At 29.8% G+C, this 20,771-nt stretch overlaps 8 protein-coding genes and 1 pseudogene across 8 annotated transcripts; 1 reads left to right on the top strand and 8 right to left on the bottom strand.

The window, feature by feature from the left end:
* Nucleotides 1–1,256: 1,256 nt before the first annotated feature.
* On the top strand, nt 1,257–2,676 carry LOC108565353. Its single transcript, XM_017924773.1, has one exon. The coding sequence runs from the start codon at nt 1,492–1,494 to the stop codon at nt 2,653–2,655; it is 1,164 nt and encodes a 387-aa protein (XP_017780262.1). The 5' UTR covers nt 1,257–1,491; the 3' UTR covers nt 2,656–2,676.
* Nucleotides 2,677–4,361: 1,685 nt separating this feature from the next.
* LOC108565348 (juvenile hormone acid O-methyltransferase-like) lies at nt 4,362–4,622 on the bottom strand. The gene has a single exon (XM_017924769.1). It carries the CDS (start codon nt 4,620–4,622, stop codon nt 4,362–4,364), a length of 261 nt encoding a protein of 86 aa, XP_017780258.1.
* A 2,508-nt stretch (nt 4,623–7,130) lies between these two features.
* Nucleotides 7,131–7,993, bottom strand: LOC108565347 (juvenile hormone acid O-methyltransferase-like). Its single transcript, XM_017924768.1, has 2 exons — nt 7,215–7,993; nt 7,131–7,140 (listed from the first exon to the last, which is right to left on the bottom strand). Exons 1-2 carry the CDS (start codon nt 7,946–7,948, stop codon nt 7,131–7,133), a joined length of 744 nt encoding a protein of 247 aa, XP_017780257.1. The 5' UTR covers nt 7,949–7,993.
* A 2,436-nt stretch (nt 7,994–10,429) lies between these two features.
* On the bottom strand, nt 10,430–11,323 carry LOC108565351 (juvenile hormone acid O-methyltransferase-like). Its single transcript, XM_017924771.1, has one exon. The coding sequence runs from the start codon at nt 11,315–11,317 to the stop codon at nt 10,496–10,498; it is 822 nt and encodes a 273-aa protein (XP_017780260.1). The 5' UTR covers nt 11,318–11,323; the 3' UTR covers nt 10,430–10,495.
* Nucleotides 11,324–12,065: 742 nt separating this feature from the next.
* On the bottom strand, nt 12,066–12,867 carry LOC108565346 (annotated as a pseudogene).
* Nucleotides 12,868–13,482: 615 nt separating this feature from the next.
* On the bottom strand, nt 13,483–14,361 carry LOC108565345 (juvenile hormone acid O-methyltransferase-like). Its single transcript, XM_017924767.1, has one exon. It carries the CDS (start codon nt 14,359–14,361, stop codon nt 13,540–13,542), a length of 822 nt encoding a protein of 273 aa, XP_017780256.1. The 3' UTR covers nt 13,483–13,539.
* A 1,246-nt stretch (nt 14,362–15,607) lies between these two features.
* LOC108565344 (juvenile hormone acid O-methyltransferase-like) lies at nt 15,608–16,429 on the bottom strand. The gene has a single exon (XM_017924766.1). The coding sequence runs from the start codon at nt 16,427–16,429 to the stop codon at nt 15,608–15,610; it is 822 nt and encodes a 273-aa protein (XP_017780255.1).
* A 761-nt stretch (nt 16,430–17,190) lies between these two features.
* Nucleotides 17,191–18,274, bottom strand: LOC108565352 (juvenile hormone acid O-methyltransferase-like). Its single transcript, XM_017924772.1, has one exon. It carries the CDS (start codon nt 18,219–18,221, stop codon nt 17,196–17,198), a length of 1,026 nt encoding a protein of 341 aa, XP_017780261.1. The 5' UTR covers nt 18,222–18,274; the 3' UTR covers nt 17,191–17,195.
* A 414-nt stretch (nt 18,275–18,688) lies between these two features.
* Nucleotides 18,689–19,636, bottom strand: LOC108565349 (juvenile hormone acid O-methyltransferase-like). Its single transcript, XM_017924770.1, has one exon. The coding sequence runs from the start codon at nt 19,594–19,596 to the stop codon at nt 18,775–18,777; it is 822 nt and encodes a 273-aa protein (XP_017780259.1). The 5' UTR covers nt 19,597–19,636; the 3' UTR covers nt 18,689–18,774.
* Between the last annotated feature and the right edge of the window lie 1,135 nt (nt 19,637–20,771).

Here is a 20,771-nt window from a genome sequence, read left to right as displayed (position 1 = left end):
AAATATTATTATTTTTATTAATTTATTTAATTTACTAGTTTGAAGAATCTTATTATAACTATTTATTAATAAAATATGTTAATTTAGCTGTGTATTATTAAAAAAAACTAAAATATATTCAGTAATTCCTGTATTAGTATTTTATAAACAATGATTTACTAGTAAGAAGTCGATCTCTTTCAAACAAACATTTCGTTCAGAACATTTTTTTATTGAGAATATTATATGTACGTATGTATATAAATTTAAAAAATGTACAAAATTGTTACAAAGTATCCGATTGATATTTCACTCCACTATACAATATTTATTTATAATTACCAATTTATTTCATATAAAGTTGCATATATAGTCAAATAATATGAAATATAGATAATTTAAATATATCATATATTATGATATGTATATTTTGTTAGATATTTTTGTACTTATAATTTATTATAGATAAAAAATAGGAAAATGGAATTTGTATTTAATTTTTTGCGGTATCCAAAATCAGAATTAATTCAAACTATGTTTTGTTTACATTAAGTTTAATAAAATTTTGAACATCATTTTGACATTTAGTCATATGTAGATATTGTATTTATAATTATTTAAATCTGAATTGAACGTGTCTTAATAATAGTGTTAAAAGTAGCAAAAATAATTGTAATTATAATTTTGAAATATTTATTTTTCTATTGATTAAGTGAAAATTATTAAAATTTAGTAGTATCAATTTTTGTATAGTAATAATTCTAAATTATTACTTCATAATAATCAATATTTTACTGATATATTATTTTTATTTGTAATATTGACAAAAAAAAGGAGTATTACTAGAATTTTATTATATAATAAATATTTTTCATTGGAAATAAATAATTTATGATATGAATGGAGAAGATGTATTTGAATAAAATTAATAAAAATAAAGAAAAGTAAGGATAAATGATAAATGCAGGAAGAGCGAAGAAAATGTGTAATATATTGGAATATGGTGTATCCGGTGGAGGTAAAAGCGCGTGTGGAAAAGAGAAAACGAGCAGAGTCTAAGCGCAGGTACATTGAAAACCGTATTGGATCTCCGTATTTGCAAACTCCGCCCAGTGCTAAAACTCTATTGGTCTGAAACTACCCCTGAACTTAAGTTTTCCCCTATAGGGTGGTTTGAGTGGATACAGTCTATTCTGTAGTAAAATCCATGCTGTCGGAATCATACGTTGCGCTCTATCGGTCACAGGGCTGCGCGCATCCCTCGTCCTTCTCTAATAAGTGGGGTGGATTTCCTCGTGGCCAGCTGCAGTGGAGGGTACGCTGTTAAATCTAACAATATTTAGACGTAGCAAGTATGTTTTTCCACATTATGCATTTCGCCTTCGCAGAGAGCACATTGTTCCAAGCCTCCTCTCCGCACTGAAACTCGCGAAAATATATATACACATATACAATATCTCATCCCCTGAAACAAGTGTAAAACCCAAGAGTGCGGTGCGTGCATAAACGAAGATGACAATGGACATAAACAACGGAAAAACAGAAATTAAAGCTGATGTGTTTTTAATGAAAAGTGAGGAACAAACCGAGGTGCCGGTGAAGACCAAGAGATCCTTCGATGTCGCCTTCCTCATGCTTCCCGATGAGAAGCTCAAGCAGAAGCAGAATAAACTTCAAAAATTCACGTCGAACTACGAAGTGGAAATCAGCAGCCGGAACGAAAATAATAACTCTCCAGTGCAAACCAACTCCGACGAGGACGAAGAGATCGAGGTGGACACGCCGAAAATTGACTTCAGCAAGTTACAAAACACAAAATATTTCACACAGAAGCAACAAATCTTCGGTGATCCGCATCTGGGTAAACCGAAGCAGCTCGAAAACGAATACCGCGCAAAGGTGACACTGAATTCATCCTCACCGGAGCAGAAGAGCGCCTTCACAAAAGTAAGTCTCGCGTCGAAGGAGTCAAGGCTTTCCCCGAACCTCTCAATCAGTCCTGATCTCAGCTACCAAAACTCTTTAAGTCCGTCCCCACCCATAATTAATCGTAATTACCAAAACTTCCATCAATCCATGCTTTCCCCGAATCAGCTCTTCAAAGCCCAGAATGTCCCAGCATATCAAAACAATTTCATCCACGAGAACTTCACCGGTCATTCCCAATTGGAATCTCCGTTCATCCTGAAGTCCCCAAATGCCGCAGAATTGATGCAACCAAACTTCTCCAAACTCCGCCCGATGCTAACGCAATACCGCCCCGATCTTTCCACTTACAATTACACCCAATTCCAGCAGCAGGAAATGCTAAAGATATCTCAGCCCGAAATGAAATTCACCCCGGAGATCCGTAACCCTGCTGCCGCGATTTTATCCTCGTTACTTCCCCCTTCATTAGCCGCCCTATCGCTTCCCGCACAAAACGTTTGCGCCAAATGCAACATCTCGTTCCGGATGACTTCCGATTTGGTCTATCATATGCGTTCGCATCACAAGAACGACACCGCGGATTACAGTAAACGGAAACGAGAGGAGAAGCTCAAGTGTCCGGTCTGTGCGGAAAGCTTCCGCGAACGGCATCATCTGACCAGACACATGACCGCACACCAGGATAAGGACAACGACGGCGACGAACCCGAAAACAAGAAGAAAGTTTTTTTACCCTTTGGGAAATAATTCACTCCCTCTTCACACTTCTTACCCACTAGTCACAATGGAAACTTGCAATTATCGTAGTCAGATATAATGTTCGAAACAAATATAAATATATATAAAAAAAAGTATTATAAATATAAATATCTAAATGTATTAAGTGTTATATGTAAATATTCTGTAAATAACTGTATATTTTCTGTTTATGTCATACAATGTGCAATATTATTTATAGCGAAATAAAGTATCTAAATGTACGTGCCCTCTATTTTTATTCATATTACAAGCTCGTTAGGTCCACGCAGCGGATCGAGGGGGGGCGACATCGAATTCAATTATTTAACCCTCTCTTAAACAATAGGAGGTGAAATGAAGCACCAGTTTTATAATGTCTGAGTCTCGGGTAACTTGATTCCGGAATTAATGGTCCGCGAATGCCATGATAAGCGACTTGCATTCCGCAATATTCGCCCATCCATTCCTATCCGAAATTCGGTTGTAAATATTTTAATGCAACTTTTTATTTCGCACCGATAAGCGATGCATCAAAAGGTGACGAAATATATACTGAAATGAAATCAAACATAATAATGACCCAGTTTTACTACAATTAAAGTATATCAACGCTCTTTTAATTAATATTATTAATAACATGATATCTAATGATTACTACGATATTAGTAATTAATTGGAATATTTCATATAAATATTGTACAGTTAATTTTTATTCTCATGTTTAAAATATGTAATAAAATAAAATCTATTCAGTGAAACATAAGTAATAATAAACGTATCACTCCCATAATCATAATGATTTGGGTTGATCAGAGGATTGAGAAATGATAAGGTAGATTATTTTTAAGAAAACAAAAGTATGTAAAGTAGTGATTATTATTTATTACTTATTAAAATATAAATAAATATATTAGCTTTAAACAATGTTAATTTTAAAATAAAATGACAACCACCATAATTAAAATATAATGTTAATAAATAATTAATATAGTTGTATACAAAATAAAATATATATTAAAAACATACTATTAAACATTTGATTTCGAATACCCAATTTCATTACGACTAAAATGACAAGATAACACATATTAGGTTTTTCTAGCTTTGACTTCACAACATCACAAGGTAAGTTGAATGTTATTTTTTAAGTATTTAGACGTTTGAAGCAATTTAATAGTAATATTTCTTTTATAAAAATTTATCTTTGAACTCAATTTCTAGATTAAGTGGAATTTCTTTATAAAATGGAACAGCAAACTTTGATTGTAACTTCTCTGTTCTTCTCGACAAACTTTTTATTTGTTTCAATTCTTATTACCAATCATTGAATAAGTATTATAAATAACATCATTTGAAATTGATACAAAGTTTATAATTAAGGAAATTATTCTTCAACACTATTAAATTTAATGTACACATTAATGTACATTAAATAATGTCAAGGTTTCACAGCTATTACTATGAACATAGTGTGAGGTAATTTGAAAACAAATTCATTATTATTTAAGCATTCGACGAGTCTAAAATTATACATTTTCTTCTCATAATCATTTATGTAATCATTTCGCAAATGTTCAGGTATTTTATTAATACATGGATTAATTGCAAGTAAAGTGTTTTTCAGGTCAGACAAATTCGAAAAAATATGTGTATTTTCTACAATTCGGCACTCTTTTACTATAAAACCCTCCTCTTCCAACATTTTCTTAAAAATATCAGAATCGTTGCAATTGTGATATGGCGATATGTACATCTCCGTATTTGACAAAAAAACTCCATGGTTTAGACGCCATCAATTCATATATATTATAAATCGGGCAAGTGGCAACGAACGTTAACAGAATATCTCCGCCGGATTTCAGTAAATCGAATATATTTTTTATAGCTTGCCTTTGATCTAGAATCCAATGAAAGCAGTAGAAAGAAAATATGTGATCGAATTTTTCATAAATGTAATTGCTGATATCTTTGCACATTATATCGCATACATCGAAATCAATTTTCGGGTTTTGGTTTCGACTTTTTGCTAGTTTTACCATTTCTGGACTGACGTCAAGTCCAACAATTTTTTTAAAGACTTGCGGAAGCGATGGTGCTAATAATTCCGTGGTGACTTCTCCTGTAGCAGATCCAACGTCTAATACTACATCACAGCAATTCCACTTTATTGAATTTATGTAGTTTTTTAGGACGATATTATTGTGAAACCGTTGCATAACGTTATGTTTGGAATATAATGCAGGATTGTTCATATTGATTGTTAGGGTTTGTTTCACTTGATCAATATGTGATTGCAAACGGATAAGTTTAGACTGGTAGTTTTTACATTAAACGCTGCTTTTATATTTCAATTTATTAGAACAATCGTAATGTATATATGGTTACATTACCTAAACCAGTTTATAAGGTACGACACTGTTCCACTTTAGTCATTTTATGGACATTTCCAAAAGAAAATTCATGTTAGCCATCTGTTCCATTGAAAGAAAATGTTGCATCGACAACAATTTTATTTGTATAGTTCAATTTGATTTACTGAATTGAATGAATAAGAAACTAAAATATTACTTGATATTATTAAATAAATTATTCTGTATATGTTTTTTTTGTACGACTAATGCAATAAATTTTTTTATTATTAAATAATAATTCTAATGTATAATGTAATTATTTATTTAACATATTGGTCACACCAAATGGCTAACGACCAAATATTTTTACAGCCGGACTAAATGTAAATATTACATTATATTATAATTTCACTTGTATTGCATTTACGTAATTAAAACAACACGTCAATTGAACATTTATTATTTAACTCGGAGGTCAGACAATATATTTTGTGCCATATTATGTCAAAAAATAAATCGTCACTCGTTATGCGAAACGTCGCTAATTAAGCGAGTCATTTTTCTTACAATTCATTTTCCTCGTTAAGCGAAATGCTCGTTATGGGAGGTTCCACTGTATTTGCATTTAGAATAAAAAACAAAATTAATATGATGATAAAATTTTGCATGATAGTATTCAATAAACAAAATTGTTTATTATTAATAATCTTTATTCATAATAAACAGTTGAAAGCCAATAACCGATCTTTGTTAACCTTTACAAGATATCTGAAATAAATAAACATGATCTCATGAACTTAGCTGAACTTCTCTTAGATGATAACAATTTTAAACAACGTTATTAAAAACAATTGCATAATTATCAAAGCGACACAATCGTAATCTCATCTGTGCTGTGTAGTAGAAATAGTAGTGGTATATGAAATTCAACGCAAGTTTGATAATGGAGAATACGATTAAATAATTATATTTCAAATATCGATTTATCGTTAATTCAGAATTTTTCGACATTTATCGTGAATGTCTTATATATTGACGTATGTCTTTCCGCCAACGTATTCTTATTTTATCATACTTCCAATTTCAATTTTTATTCGTTTTATAAATTTAAGTAAGCGAAAAAACTGTTACATTATTCCAGAATTGCACAAAATAATCTGTTTTTCATAAACATATCTTATCAAAATTGGGAATATTTCTGATTCGGTGGTATTTTTGTGGTTTTTCCTACACATGGTTTCTTCTTAGAATTGATTATTCTTTTTTTGATTTTATAAATTTAAGAAAGGGAAAAAAACTGTTAGTTACAACATACCAGCATTGCACAAAATATTATTTTTTAACAAACATCCGGAATATTCCGCTGTATTTTTTAGAAATTGATTATTATGATTTATTTACATTTTTTTATTTACAGTTCTATTTAATGTTTTTTGTTTCATTAAACTATAATTGATTTCTATTTTAACATTTATTTTATTTTAAATTAAAAATTAAATCTTGTAGTCTGACCGATTCTAATTTGATTTGATGGTAAGTGTATGTTGAAATTTTGCGAAGAGTGACCTACATTTTTGGCACATTCGTTTAGACTTTCTTATTTGAATTCATAGTCATTTAATCATTTTAATTTCTTTATATCATATATAATTAGGCATGTTGTAACGTTTTTGTAGATTTTTTTTTGGTCGAGTAACAAACGTAATTCTAATCTTAAAGTATGAAGCAAAACAATTGAAAAAAAAATGTATGTATAAAGTTTATTTAAAGAAAATTATATAAAAATTGTTAATATTCATCTTCATCTTTTATAAATACTGAAATTCTGGGTATAAATCTTTTCAAAATTTAAATAATAAAATATTTTGTATAAACTTTTTTATTCCGAATATATATTTGAAATCTACATCAATAAAACTCTTGATCAATTATAATTTCTAAACTAATCCGTAGAAAAATAAAATATTTATTATTTAAGTAAGAGCTCGAAGTAATTAATTTGTAAATTCTGGAAAAAAACAATTTAAAATAAAGTAAAAACAAAATAATTATAACAATAATAAATATTATTCAATAATTTGCATAATTAATTTTAATTTATTATTTTTTTGCTATAAATTACATCATAATTTACTAGCAGAGACTATAAAAGAGCTATGAGGAAATTTATATAACATTTCTTGATTCTCTAAACATTCAATACATTTAAAATTGTACAATTCTTTAATGTAATCATTTACGTAATCATTTCGCATGCTTTCTGGTATTCTCTTGAAGAATGGATTTACAGCGAGTAAACTCTTTTTCAGTTCAGACAAACTTGGTAACAATCCCTCGATTTCCACCACAATACACTCGTTCACCGTAAAACCTTCTTCGACGAGAATATTTTTGTAAATAGTTACTGGATCCTCGCAATGGTGATACGGCGATATGTACAAATTTGCGTCCTCCATGAATCTGCTCCATTTCGGGTTGGACGCCATCGATTCATAAATATCGTAAATAGGAGATCTCTCAACGAACATGAACTGGATATCGCCACCTGGTTTTAGCAGGTTATAGATATTATGCATAGCTTGCCGTTGGTTCTGAACCCATTGTAAGCATGTGAAGGAGAATATGTGATCGAATTTTTCATGCACGTATTTGTTGATATCTTTTGATGATATGTCGCATACGATGAAGTCAATTTTTGGGTTTTTGTTTTGACGTTTGGCTACGTTTACAATATCCGGACAGATATCTAATCCTACCAGTTTTTTGAAGTCTTGGGGTAGAGATGGTGCCAATTGTTCCATGGTGGCTTCTCCTGATCCACATCCAATGTCCAATACAGTATCATTACTCTTCCACTTTGTCGTATTTAGATAATTCTTTAGGAAAAACTTGACAACGTCTCTTTGCATACCATGGTATTGGGAATACAACTCTGGGTCCATCATGGCCATTTCTATTAAGAATTAATTCTTCAAAAATTGAATGTTGATTTCTCACTGAATGATTTCCATCAAATGTTGCTTATATATACTTTTTTTCTATTTATCCTTGAGGCCTTTTACGAAGTCACGTTCTTTCCATATAATGTTTGTTATTTTTTTTACCAAGAATTGGTAAAAAATATGTTAAAAACCATTGACCGCAGGCCTTATTCATATTTAAATTCTGAAAACAATATCTTAAAAAATAATTTAAAATAATGAAAAAATAAAATAATTGAGGAGCATGGCCATGATAAATTTCTATTTGAACAAGGAACTCAGCAACTCGATGTATATAAAATGTTCGTTTGATAACTGAATAAAATTATTTGAAACGCTATTTTTATATATTCAAAACGTTTTTATCTTTGCAATTTGTTTAATTTGTAATAATAACCATTTATGTACATAGAACACATTGGATATTTCATTCGAGCATATATTTAATAGTCAAGGAAATAAATCCGGAGCTGTATGTACGCATCCGGCAACACTTATAACTTAATATAAATCAAACAATAGGAATACGAATCAAATGATCTGTAATTAATGTGATAACAAGGGATGGGAACAAATAACGGTCACGTGCCGTAGCGGAACCAATCGGGCGGCGGGGTTTCAATTTAACCCAAGCGCTGTGAGCCAATCGTAATTGATTTTTCATGCTACGTAAGCGCGGCCAGTTTGAATACGGAACCGTGACAGTAGATTACATGGGAGAATATTGTCCCTCGCATTGACAGACCACATAGAAAAGCGATAATAATGTTGTCTGCTTAACACTGACATGGGAATCGCGTTTAGAGTAACGAAACTATGACAAATCTATGCAAGTGGGGGAGCATATTTCATCAACAATAACTATTTTTTTAATTCTCAAAATTACGGAAACGTTCTATATGAAGAAGCGTCGAATCAAATACTTTTTCTGCGGTTCAGATAGTCTTTTTTTATGGGACAAATATGAAAATTACAAGGACAATTTAAATTGATGTCGGTTTTTCGATAAGGCCGTTCTTTATTATAACAACATAGGGAGAGAGAAGTTGATAAGCAGATTTTTTTTTATTAAATATATTTTATTCTCCACTACTGTGCGAGTCGTAAATCGGATTAGTTTTCAGTATTTAAATAGGATGTCACACCCTCCTCAGTTTCGCGCCCGCTCTAATAAATCAGTAATTACACTTATCTAATCTTCTTGTTCGAATGCGTCCATTCGGATTTTCAGTTTAGTTCAATTTACGGCTCGACAAAACCCCAATCGCATTTTATAATCTATCGACTTTTGCCGTTTGTTCGCACTATCGAATCCGTCGAAAACAAAACACAAGTACAATAAATCATTGTTTATTTCGTTTCGTTGATTGCATTTCGTACCTTTAAGTTTTGATACCTTTTGTTTTAAAATTTATTTCTACCTTTTCTATATTATTTTTTTTTGTGCGGGAAATTTAATTAAACAAGAGCAGAATTTTGACTAATTGTTAGAGATTTCCATATGAATGAGATAATGAAATATGGTTACATTAATATGGATATATGCTACAAAAGCGAACTGTAAGCAACGCGACACTCTGAATCTCTAGGACCTCGGCTATACTGCTCATATTAGCGTGGTCCGCAATCTGTATGTATGAGATTTTCACCAATTTACATAAAATGTGTCTCAGTGATTCATATATCTTATTGTATTTGATATACGTTCCCTGATTGTTTCTGTTTGAAATCCAATCTTCCTCCAAATGATATATTAATCTCTTATACCCTAAAAACAAATAACATCTACACAACAAACAGATGTCTTACAAACAAATATTCATTTTTCAATTAATAAAAACTCTTAATTTGTTATAATTTAATATGACTCTTTTTGTGTTTTTTAAATGAAAAAAATCATTTATCATTTATAATGGATATTTTTAATAGAAACAAATTATTCAGTAATAAAATTTTGAGGATAGAAAGAGCTATAGGCAATAGCCCTTTTGTAGCAGTTGACTTTTTGTTTCATTTCTATTGTATGGAAATGTTAAATTATGATTTTTGGTTTTGTTGCAATTATTATTATTTTCAAATTTTAAGACGTAAAATCGACGAAAAAAAATCTGAAAATACTAAACTTTGCTACAAAAACATTTATGATTATTAATCAAAGTGATTCTACGGAAACAATTGTGTTTTTTATTATTTTGTTTTTAATAATAAAATAATAATCATGTTTTAAATAAATGAATGAAAATTTACAAATAAGTTATAAAGGATCGTCAACTAAAATTGTTAAGAATTTTAATTTACTTAGTTAATTATTGGTTTTTATTTCGCAATTCCTGGAAAATAATAATTTTATATTTCTTGTTTCCAGGGAGCAAAAAGAAAACAAGTCTTTGTAATATAAAAAAATATTTAATTGCATACGAACATCAATGTCATTATAAAATAATACATAGGATTACTTACAACATATTATTGAAAAAACTGCAACATTATTAAAAGATAAAAAAAAATATATACATCTTAAGGTTTAGAAGCCAGAACTGTGCATATTCTAAGAGGTATCTTTAATACTATTTCACCACTATCCAATCGATGGAAATAGTTAAAATTGTACAATTCTTTCATATAATCTTCGACGTAGGTGGGTTGCAGATCTTCCGGTAACTTTTTAACAAATGGATTTATAGCAATAAATGAATTTCTCAGTTCTGATAAATCAGAGAAAATCATAAATCTCTGCTGTTCTCTACAAATTTTCACCTCGAAACCCTCATCTACGAGCATCTTTTCATAAACAGCTTCAGGATCAGTGCAATGATGATACGGCGATATATATTCCTCTGAGTTCATCAAAAACTTGCTCCATTTTGTGTAGGTTACCATCGATTCATAAATATCATAATTCGTTGATTTTGTAACAATAGCCAATAGCATATCACCACCTGGCTTCAGCAGATTGTACATATTCTTCACAGTTTGTTTTTGATTTTGAACCCAGTTCAAGCAAAAGAACGAGAATATGTGATCAAATTTTTCTTGTACCGTGTTCGTAATATTTTCGAATGCTATATCGCATTCAATAAAATCTATTTTCGGGTTTTTGTTTTGTTTCTTTGCATGATTTACCATCTCCGGTGAAATATCCAATCCAACAAGTTTTCCAAAGTCATGTGGAAGTAGTGGAGCTAACACTTCCATTGTCACTTCACCTGAACCAGATCCAACGTCCAAAATTGAGTCACCATTTTTCCATTTAATTGCATTTATATAATTTTCTAATACAAAAGTAGCTTCGTCGAATTGTACTCTATGATTTTTGGAATATAACTCGGCGTTGTCCATCGTGGTTTCTTATATAAAATAACTGATGTTAAAATGCAAAGGCAACTTATATTTATAATGAAATTTTATCGTATTTTTAAGGCCAAAGGGTAATCGGGCTTTCTTCGTGATATAACATATTTTTGGAAAATACTAGTAATGTAATTAAAAAAAAATCATTTGAAGAACGGACTTTGGTCGTTAAACCAAATATCGGTTAATTTTGGATATTTCAATGTTATCGCAAATGACCTTATTTGCAAATTAAAATTATTGCAAACCAGTTAACTAATTATAATAAAATTTATTGCAACAAATCCGCATACTACAAACTCAACAAAATAACATAATAAGAAAAAATAAATTGATATGCTGCAAAGAGACCATAGGTCTGTCTGTCGCTAGTTAACTCTTTTCTTCCTTAGGGTAGAAAGACTAATGTTTGCTTTTCAATGGTTATTACTTTCTTCAATAAAAAATATAGCTAAAAATTCATATAATCCCAAAGTCTTTCGTCAACTAAAATTGTTAAGAATTTTAATTTACTTAGTTAATTATTGGTTTTTATTTCGCAATTCCTGGAAAATAATAATTTTAAATTTCTTGTTTCCAGGGAGCAAAAAGAAAACAAGTCTTTGTAATAAAAAAAAATATTTAATTGCATACGAACATCAATGTCATTATAAAATAATACATAGGATTACTTACAACATATTATTGAAAAAAAAAACTGCAACATTATTAAAAGATAATAAAAATTATATACATCTTAAGGTTTAGAAGCCAGAACTGTGCATATTCTAAAAGGTATCTTTAATACTATTTCACCACTATCCAATCGATGGAAATAGTTAAAATTGTACAATTCTTTCATATAATCTTCGACGTAGGTGGGTTGCAGATCTTCCAGTAACTTATTAACAAATGAATTTATAGCAATAAATGTATTTCTCAGTTCTGATAAATCGGAGAAAATCATAAATCTCTGCTGTTCTCTACAAATTTTCACCTCGAAACCCTCATATACGAGCATCTTTTCATAAACAGCTTCGGGATCAGTGCAATGATGATACGGCGATATATATTCCTCTGAGTTAATAAAAAATTTGCTCCATTTCGGGTAGGTTACCATCCATTCATAAATATCATTTGTAACAATAGCCAATATCATATCACCACCTGGCTTCAGAAGATTGTACATATTCTTCACAATTTGTTTTTGATTTTGAACCCAGTTCAAGCAAAAGAACGAGAATATGTGATCAAATTTTTTTTGTACCGTGTTCGTAATATTTTCGAATGCTATATCGCATACAATAAAATCTATTTTTGTTTTGTTTCTTTGCATGATTTACCATCTCTGGTGAAATATCCAATGCAACAAGTTTTCCAAAGTCATGTGGAAGTAGTGGAGCTAACACTTCCATGGCCACTTCACCTGAACCAGATCCAACGTCCAAAATTAAGTCAACACTTTTCCATTTAATTGCATTTATATAATTTTCTAATACAAAAGTAGCTCCGTCGGTTTGTTCTCTATGATGTTTGGAATATAACTCGGCGTTGTCCATCGTGGTTTCTGATATTAAATAACTGATTTCAAAATACAATGACAATTTATACTAATATTGAAATCTTATCTTATTTTTTGGGCCAAAAGGCTATCAGGCTTAATGCAATATAATTTATACACAATTAAAATAATGTGAATAACGTACTTCGGTTAATAAATAAAACATTTATTTTTGCAACATGTAAGAATTAATTTTGATAGATATTTCAATTTTTTTAATTGACCTTATTGTTATTGCAATCTAGTTAACTATTATCTTCCTTATGGCAGAAAGACAATTGGTCTACAGCTCTTTGCAGCAGTTAACTTTTTATTGTTGCAATATTTTTTTCTTTTTAATAATTATTACTTTTTTTCCAAAACATATAACTTAAATTCATATAATCCGCTAGTCTTGCGAATTATAATGTTTTGTCTATTTTTCTTTAATAAATTGGTTCTACGGATATAATTATGTATTTTATTTTTTTAAATTATACAATAATAATGCTATTTTAAATAAATTCTTGTTTGACGGGAACAAAAAGAAATCAGTCTTTGGAATATAAAAATGATTTAATTGAATACAAACATCAATGTCATTATAAAATAATACATAAGATTAATTGCAACATATAATTGAAAAAAAAACTGCAACATTATTAAAAGGTAACATAATTTATTGTACATATTAGGGCTTGGTAGCCAGAACTGTGCATACTTTAAAAGGTACTTTTATTGCTATTTCACGACTTTGCAAACGATGGAAATAATTAAAATTGTACACTTCTTTCATATAGTCTTCGACGTAGGATGATTGCAGATCTTCTGGTAATTTATTTACAAATGGATTAATCGCAAGTAATCTATTTTTCAGTTCTGATAAATCGGAGAAAATCATAAATCTCTGCTGTACTCGACAAATTTTCACCTCGAAACCCTCATCTACGAGCAACTTTTCATAAATAGCTTCGGGATCAGTGCAATGATGATACGGCGATATATATTCCTCTGAGTTCGTCAAAAATTTGCTCCATTTCGGGTAGCTGGCCATCGATTCATAAATATCAAAAATCGTTGACTTTGTTGCTATATTCAATAGCATATCACCGCCTGGCTTCAGCAGATTGTACATATTCTTCACAGTTTGTATTTGATTTTGAACCCAGTTCAAGCAGAAGAACGAGAATATGTGATCGAATTTTTCATCTATCGTTTTCGTAATATTTTCGGATCCTATATCGCATACAATAAAATCTATTTTAGGGTTTTTGTTTTGTTTCTTTGCATGATTTACCATCTCCGGTGAAATATCCAATCCAACAAGTTTTTCAAAGTCGTTTGGAAGTAGTGGAGCTAACACTTCCATGGTCACTTCACCAGAACCAGATCCTATGTCCAAAATAGAGTCACCACTTTTCCATTTAATTCCTTGTATATAATTTTCTAATACAAAAGTAGCTTCGTCGATTTGTACTCTATGATTTTTGGAATATAACTCGGCGTTGTCCATCGTGCTTTCTGATATTAAATAACTGATGCAAAAATACAATGTCAATTTATACTTATAATGAAGTCTTATCGTATTTTTTTTGTTGGGCCAAATGGCTATCGGGCTTTCTACGCGACATAACATATTTTTCAAAAGATACTAGTAAAGTAATTAAAAATAATTAAAATTATTTAAATAACGGAATTCGGTGAATAAACAAACATTTGTGATTGCAACCATATAACGATTAATTTTGATAGGTATTTCAATCTTATCACAAATATTACAATCTAGTGAACTATTATAGAATGTCACCGCCTGGCTTCAGCAGATTGTACATATTCTTCACAGTTCGTTTTTGATTTTGAACCCATGTCAAGCTGAAGAACGAGAATATGTGATTAAATTTTTCTTGTACCGTATTCGTAATGTTTTCAGATACTATGTCACATATTGCAAAATAAAATTTTATCCTATTTTTAAGGCCAAAGGGCAATCGATCTTTCTACGCGACATAACATATTTTTCAAAAAATATTAGTAATGTAATTAAAAATATTAAAATTATTTGAAGAACGGACTTTGGTCGATAAACAAAGACTGTATTTGATTGATTTTCAATCTTATAGAAAATAATCTTATTTCCAAATTGAATTTATTGCAATCTAATTAACTAATAATAACATTTATAGCAACAAATCACTTTACTACAAACTCAACAAAATAATATACTGAGCAAACAAAAATAAATTGATCTGCTGCAAATAGGCTACCGACCATAGGTCTCTCTGCCCCTTCGGACAGAAAGACGAATGGTTAATAGTAGCTTTGCTTCAGTTGACTTTTTATTGTAGGAATATTTTTTTTCTTTTCAATAATTAGTACTTTTTCAAAAACATATAATCCCCAAGTCTTGGGAAAAATAGACTATTGTCTATTTCTTTTAATAAAGTGGTTCTACGAAAGTAATTATATTATTTTTTTAAGAATATAATAACAATGATATTTTAGATAAATTAATGAAGATTTTCAAATAAGTTATAAAGGATCATCAACTTAAATTGTTAAGAATTTTAATTTACTTAAATAATAATTTTAAATTTCTTGTTTCCCGGGAACAAAAAGAAAACGAGACATTGTTATATAGAAATGATTTAATTGCATACGAACATCAATGGCATTATAAAATAATTCATAACATTACTTAAAACATATAATTGAAAACAAACTGCAACATTATTAAAAGGTAACATAATTTGTTATACATATTAGGGTTTAGAAGCTAAAACTGTGCATATTCTATGAGGTATCTTTAATACTATTTCACCACATTCCAAACGATGGAAATAGTTAAAATTGTACACTTCTTTCATATAATCTTCGACGTAAGTGGATTGCAGATCTTCCGGTAATTTATTAACAAATGGATTTATCGCAAGAAATGTATTTCTCAGTTCTGATAAATCGGAGAAAATCATAAATCTCTGCTGTTCTCGACAAATGTTCACCTCGAAACCCTCATCTACGAGCAACTTTTCATAAACAGCTTCGGGATCAGTGCAATGATGATACGGCGATATATATTCCTCTGAGTTCATCAAAAATTTGCTCCATTTCGGGTAGCTGGCCATCAATTCATAAATTTCAAAAATCGTTGATTTTGTAACTATAGCCAATAACATATCACCGCCTGGCTTCAGCAGATTGTACATATTCTTCACAGTTTGTTTTTGATTTTGAACCCAGTTCAAGCAGCAGAAAGAGAATATGTGATCGAATTTTGCATCTATCGTTTTCGTAATATTTTCGGATGCTATATCGCATACAATAAAATCTATTTTCGGATTTTTGTTTTGTTGCTTTGCCAGATTTATCATCTCCGGTGAAATATCCAATCCTACAAGTTTCTCAAAGTCATGTGGAAGTAGAGGAGCTAACACTTGCGCGGTCACTTCACCCGTAGCAGTTCCTACGTCCAATATAGAGTCACCACTTTTCCATTTAATTGATTTTATATAATTTTCTAATACAAAAGTAGCTTCTTCAGTTTGTATTCTATGATATTTGGAATATAACTCGGCGTTGTCCATCGTGCTTTCTGATATTAAATAACTGATGTTAAAATACAATTTCAATGTATACTTATAATGAAGTCTTATCGTATTTATTGGGCCAAATGGCTATCGGGCCTTCTACGCAACACAACATATTTTCCAAAAGATACTAGTAAAGTAATTAAAAACAATTAAAATCATTTAAAGAACAGACATCAGTCAATAAACAAACATTTGTAATTGCAACCATATAACGATTAATTTTGATAGGAATTTCAATCTTATCGCAAACTACCTTTTATTTAAATTCATATTATTCCAATCCATGTAACTTTTTGTTGTTGCAATAATTTCTTTCTTTTTAATAATTATTACTTTTTCCCAAAACATATAACTTAAATTCATATAATCCTCAAGTCTTGCGAATAATACGGTTTTTTCTATTTTTCTTTATTTGTAGAACCAAGAAATAATTGTGTTTTTTATTTATACAATAGTAATGATATTTTAAATAAATTAATTAAAAAGTGCAAATAAGTTATAAAGGAGCATCAATTTAAATTGTTAAAAAATTTAGTTTACTTAGCAAATTACTGAATTTTATTTCAGAATTCTCGAAATTTTTTTTTTTTTAATTTCTTGTCTCCCGGGAACAAAAAGAAAACAAGACTGTAATATAGAAATGATTTAATTGCATAAGAACATTAATGTCATTACAAAATAATACATAAGATTATTAACAACATATTATTGAAAAATAAACTGCAATATTATTAAAATGCAAGATAAAATGGTGTACATATTATGGTTTAAAAGCCAGAACTGTGCATATTCTATGAGGTATCTTTAATACTATTTCACCACTTTCCAAACGTTGGAAATAGTTAAAATTGTACAATTCTTTCATATAATCTTCGACGTAGGTGGATTGCAAATCTTCCGGTAATTTATTAACAAATGGATTTACCGCTAGAAGTGTATTTCTCAGTTCTGATAAATCGGAGAATATCATAAATCTCTGCAGTACTCGACAATGTTTTACCTCGAAACCTTCATCTAAAAGCATGTTTTTATAAACAGTTTCAGGATCAGTGCAATGGTTATATGGCGATATATATTCCTCGGTGTTCGTCAAAAATTTGCTCCATTTCGGGTAGCTGGCCATCGATTCATAAATATCAAAAATCGTTGATTTTGTAGATATAGCCAATAGCATATCACCGCCTGGCTTCAGCAGATTGTACATATTCTTCACAGTTTGTTTTTGATTTTGAACCCAGTTCAAACAAAAGAACGAGAATATGTGATCGAATTTTTCATCTATCGTTTTCGTAATATTTTCAGATGCTATATCGCATACAATAAAATCTATTTTCGGATTTTTGTTTTGTTCCTTTGCCAGATTTATCATCTCCGGTGAAATATCCAATCCTACAAGTTTCTCAAAGTCGTGTGGAAGTAGTGGAGCTAACACTTGCGCGGTCACTTCACCCGTAGCAGTTCCTACGTCCAATATAGAGTCACCACTTTTCCATTTAATTGATTTTATATCATTTTCTAATACAAAAGTAGCTTCTTCAGCTTGTATTCTATGATATTTGTTATATAACTCGGCGTCATCCATCGTGGTTTCTGACATTAAATAACTGATGTTAAAATACAATGCCAATTTATACTTATAATGAAGTCTTATCGTATTGTTTTGGGCCAAATGGCTATCGGTCTTTTTACGCGACACAACATATTTTTCAAAAGATACTAAAAAACAATTAAAATTATTTAAAGAACGGACTTTGGTCAATAAACAAATATTTGTAATTGCAACCATATAAGAATTAATTTTGATAGGTACTTCAATCTTATCGCAAATGACCTTACATGGAAATTCGAATTATTCCAATCCATGTAGCAATTTTATATCTTATTCCAAAAAAACGAATGGTGTATAGCTCTTTTTATTGTTGCAATTTTGCTTTCTTTTCAATAATTATTACTTTTTCCAAAACATATAACTTATATTCATTTCCGCAAGTCTTGCGAATAATACGGTTTTCTCTATTTTTTTTTAATAAATTGGTTCTACGGAAAGAATTGTGTTTTTTATATTTTTTTTATTTATACAATGATATTTTAAATAAATTAATGAAAATTTGCAAATAAGTTAAAAAGGATCATCAATTTAAAGTGTTAAAAATGTTAGTTTACTTAGCTAATTACTGACTTTTATTTCAGAATTCTCGGAAAACAATAATTTTAAATTTCTTGAGTCCAAGGAACAAAGAGAAAACAAGACTTTGTAAAATAGAAATGATTTAATTGCGAACATCAATGTCATTATAAAATAATACATTATTAAAAGTTAACGTAATTTGTTGTACATATTACGGTTTAGAAGCTAGAACTGTGCATATTGTATGAGGTATCTTTAATATTATTTCACCACTTTCCAACCGATGGAAATAGTTAAAATTGTACACTTCTTTCATAAAGTCATTGACGTAAGTGGATTGTAGATCTGAAGGTAATTTATTAACAAATGGATTTATCGCAAGAAATGTATATTTTATTTCTGATAAATCAGAGAAAATCATAAATCTCTGCTGTACTTGACAATGTTTCACCTCGAAACCTTCATCTAAAAGCATGTTTTCAATCACAGCTTTGGGATCAGTGCAATGATTATATGGCGATATATATTCCTCAGTGTTCGTCAAATATGTGCTCCATTTCGGGTAGGTTACCATCGATTCATAAATATCAAAAATCGTTGATTTTGTAATTATATCCAGTAGCATATCACCACCTGGCTTCAGCAGATTGTACATATTCTTCACAGTTTGTTTTTGATTTTGAACCCAGTTCAAGCAGAAGAACGAGAATATGTGATCAAATTTTTCTTGTACCGTGTTCGTAATATTTTCGAATGCTATATCGCATACAATAAAATCTATTTTCGGATTTTTGTTTTGTTCCTTTGCCAGATTTATCATCTCCGGTGAAATATCCAATCCAACAAGTTTTTCAAAGTCGTGTGGAAGTAGCGGAGCTAACACTCGCATGGTCACTTCACCCGTACCAGTTCCTACGTCCAATATAGAGTCACCACTTTTCCATTTAATTGATTTTATAAAATTTTCTAATATAAAAGTTGCTTCTTCAGTTTGTATTCTATGATATTTGGAATATAACTCGGCGTTGTCCATCGTGGTTTCTTATATAAAACAACTGATGTTAAAATGCAATGGCAACTTATATTTATAATGAAATTTTATCGTATTTTTATGGCCAAAGGGCAATTGGACTTTGTACGTGATATAAGATATTTTTGAAAAATACTAGTATTGTAATTTAAAAAAAAATAAAATCATTTGAAGAACGGACTTCGGTCGTTAAACATAGATTTGTTATTAGAACCAAATATCGGTTAACTTTGATTGATATTTCAATCTTATCGCAAATGACCTTATTTCGAAATTAAAATTATTGCAATCGAGTTAGCTAATAATAATAAAATTTATTGCAAAAAATGCGCATACTACAAACTCAACAAAATAGCATAATAATAAAATTTAAATTGATCTGCTGCAAAGAGAACATAGGTCTGTCTGTCGCTAGTTAACTATTTTCTACCTTAGGGTAGAAAGACTTATGTTTGCTTTTCAATAGTTATTACTTTCTTCAAAAACATATAACTTAAATTCATATAATTCCCAAGTCTTGGAAAATACATTTTTTTTTCTTAAAAAAGTGATTCTATGGAAGCAATTGTGTTTTTAATAATAAAATAATAATCATGTTTTAAATAAATGAATGAAAATTTACAAATAAGTTATAAAGGTTCGTCAACTAAAATTGTTAAGAATTTTAATTTACTTAGTTAATTATTGGTTTTTATTTCGCAATTCCTGGAAAACAATAATTTTCAATTTATTGTTTCCAGGGAGCAAAAAGAAAACAAGTCTTTGTAATAAAAAAAATATTTAATTGCATACGAACATCAATGTCATTATAAAATAATACATAGGATTACTTACAACATATTATTGAAAAAAAACTGCAACATTATTAAAAGATAAAATAAAATGGTATACATATTAAGGTTTAGAAGCCAGAACTGTGCATATTCTATGAGGTAGCTTTAATACTATTTCACCATTGTCCAAACGATGGAAATAGTTAAAATTGTACAATTCTTTCATATAATCTTCGACGTAGGTGGGTTGCAGATCTTCCGGTAACTTTTTAACAAATGGATTTATAGCAATAAATGTATTTCTCAGTTCTGATAAATCGGAGAAAATCATAAATCTCTGCTGTACTCTACAAATTTTCACCTCGAAACCCTCATCTACGAGCACTTTTCATAAACAGCTTCAGG

Source organism: Nicrophorus vespilloides, unplaced genomic scaffold (assembly GCF_001412225.1).
Source record: "Nicrophorus vespilloides isolate i.1.1-1 unplaced genomic scaffold, Nicve_v1.0, whole genome shotgun sequence".
In the NCBI taxonomy this organism is placed as follows: Eukaryota; Metazoa; Arthropoda; class Insecta; order Coleoptera; family Silphidae; genus Nicrophorus; species Nicrophorus vespilloides.
This window is presented reverse-complemented; position numbering and strand designations above follow the sequence as displayed.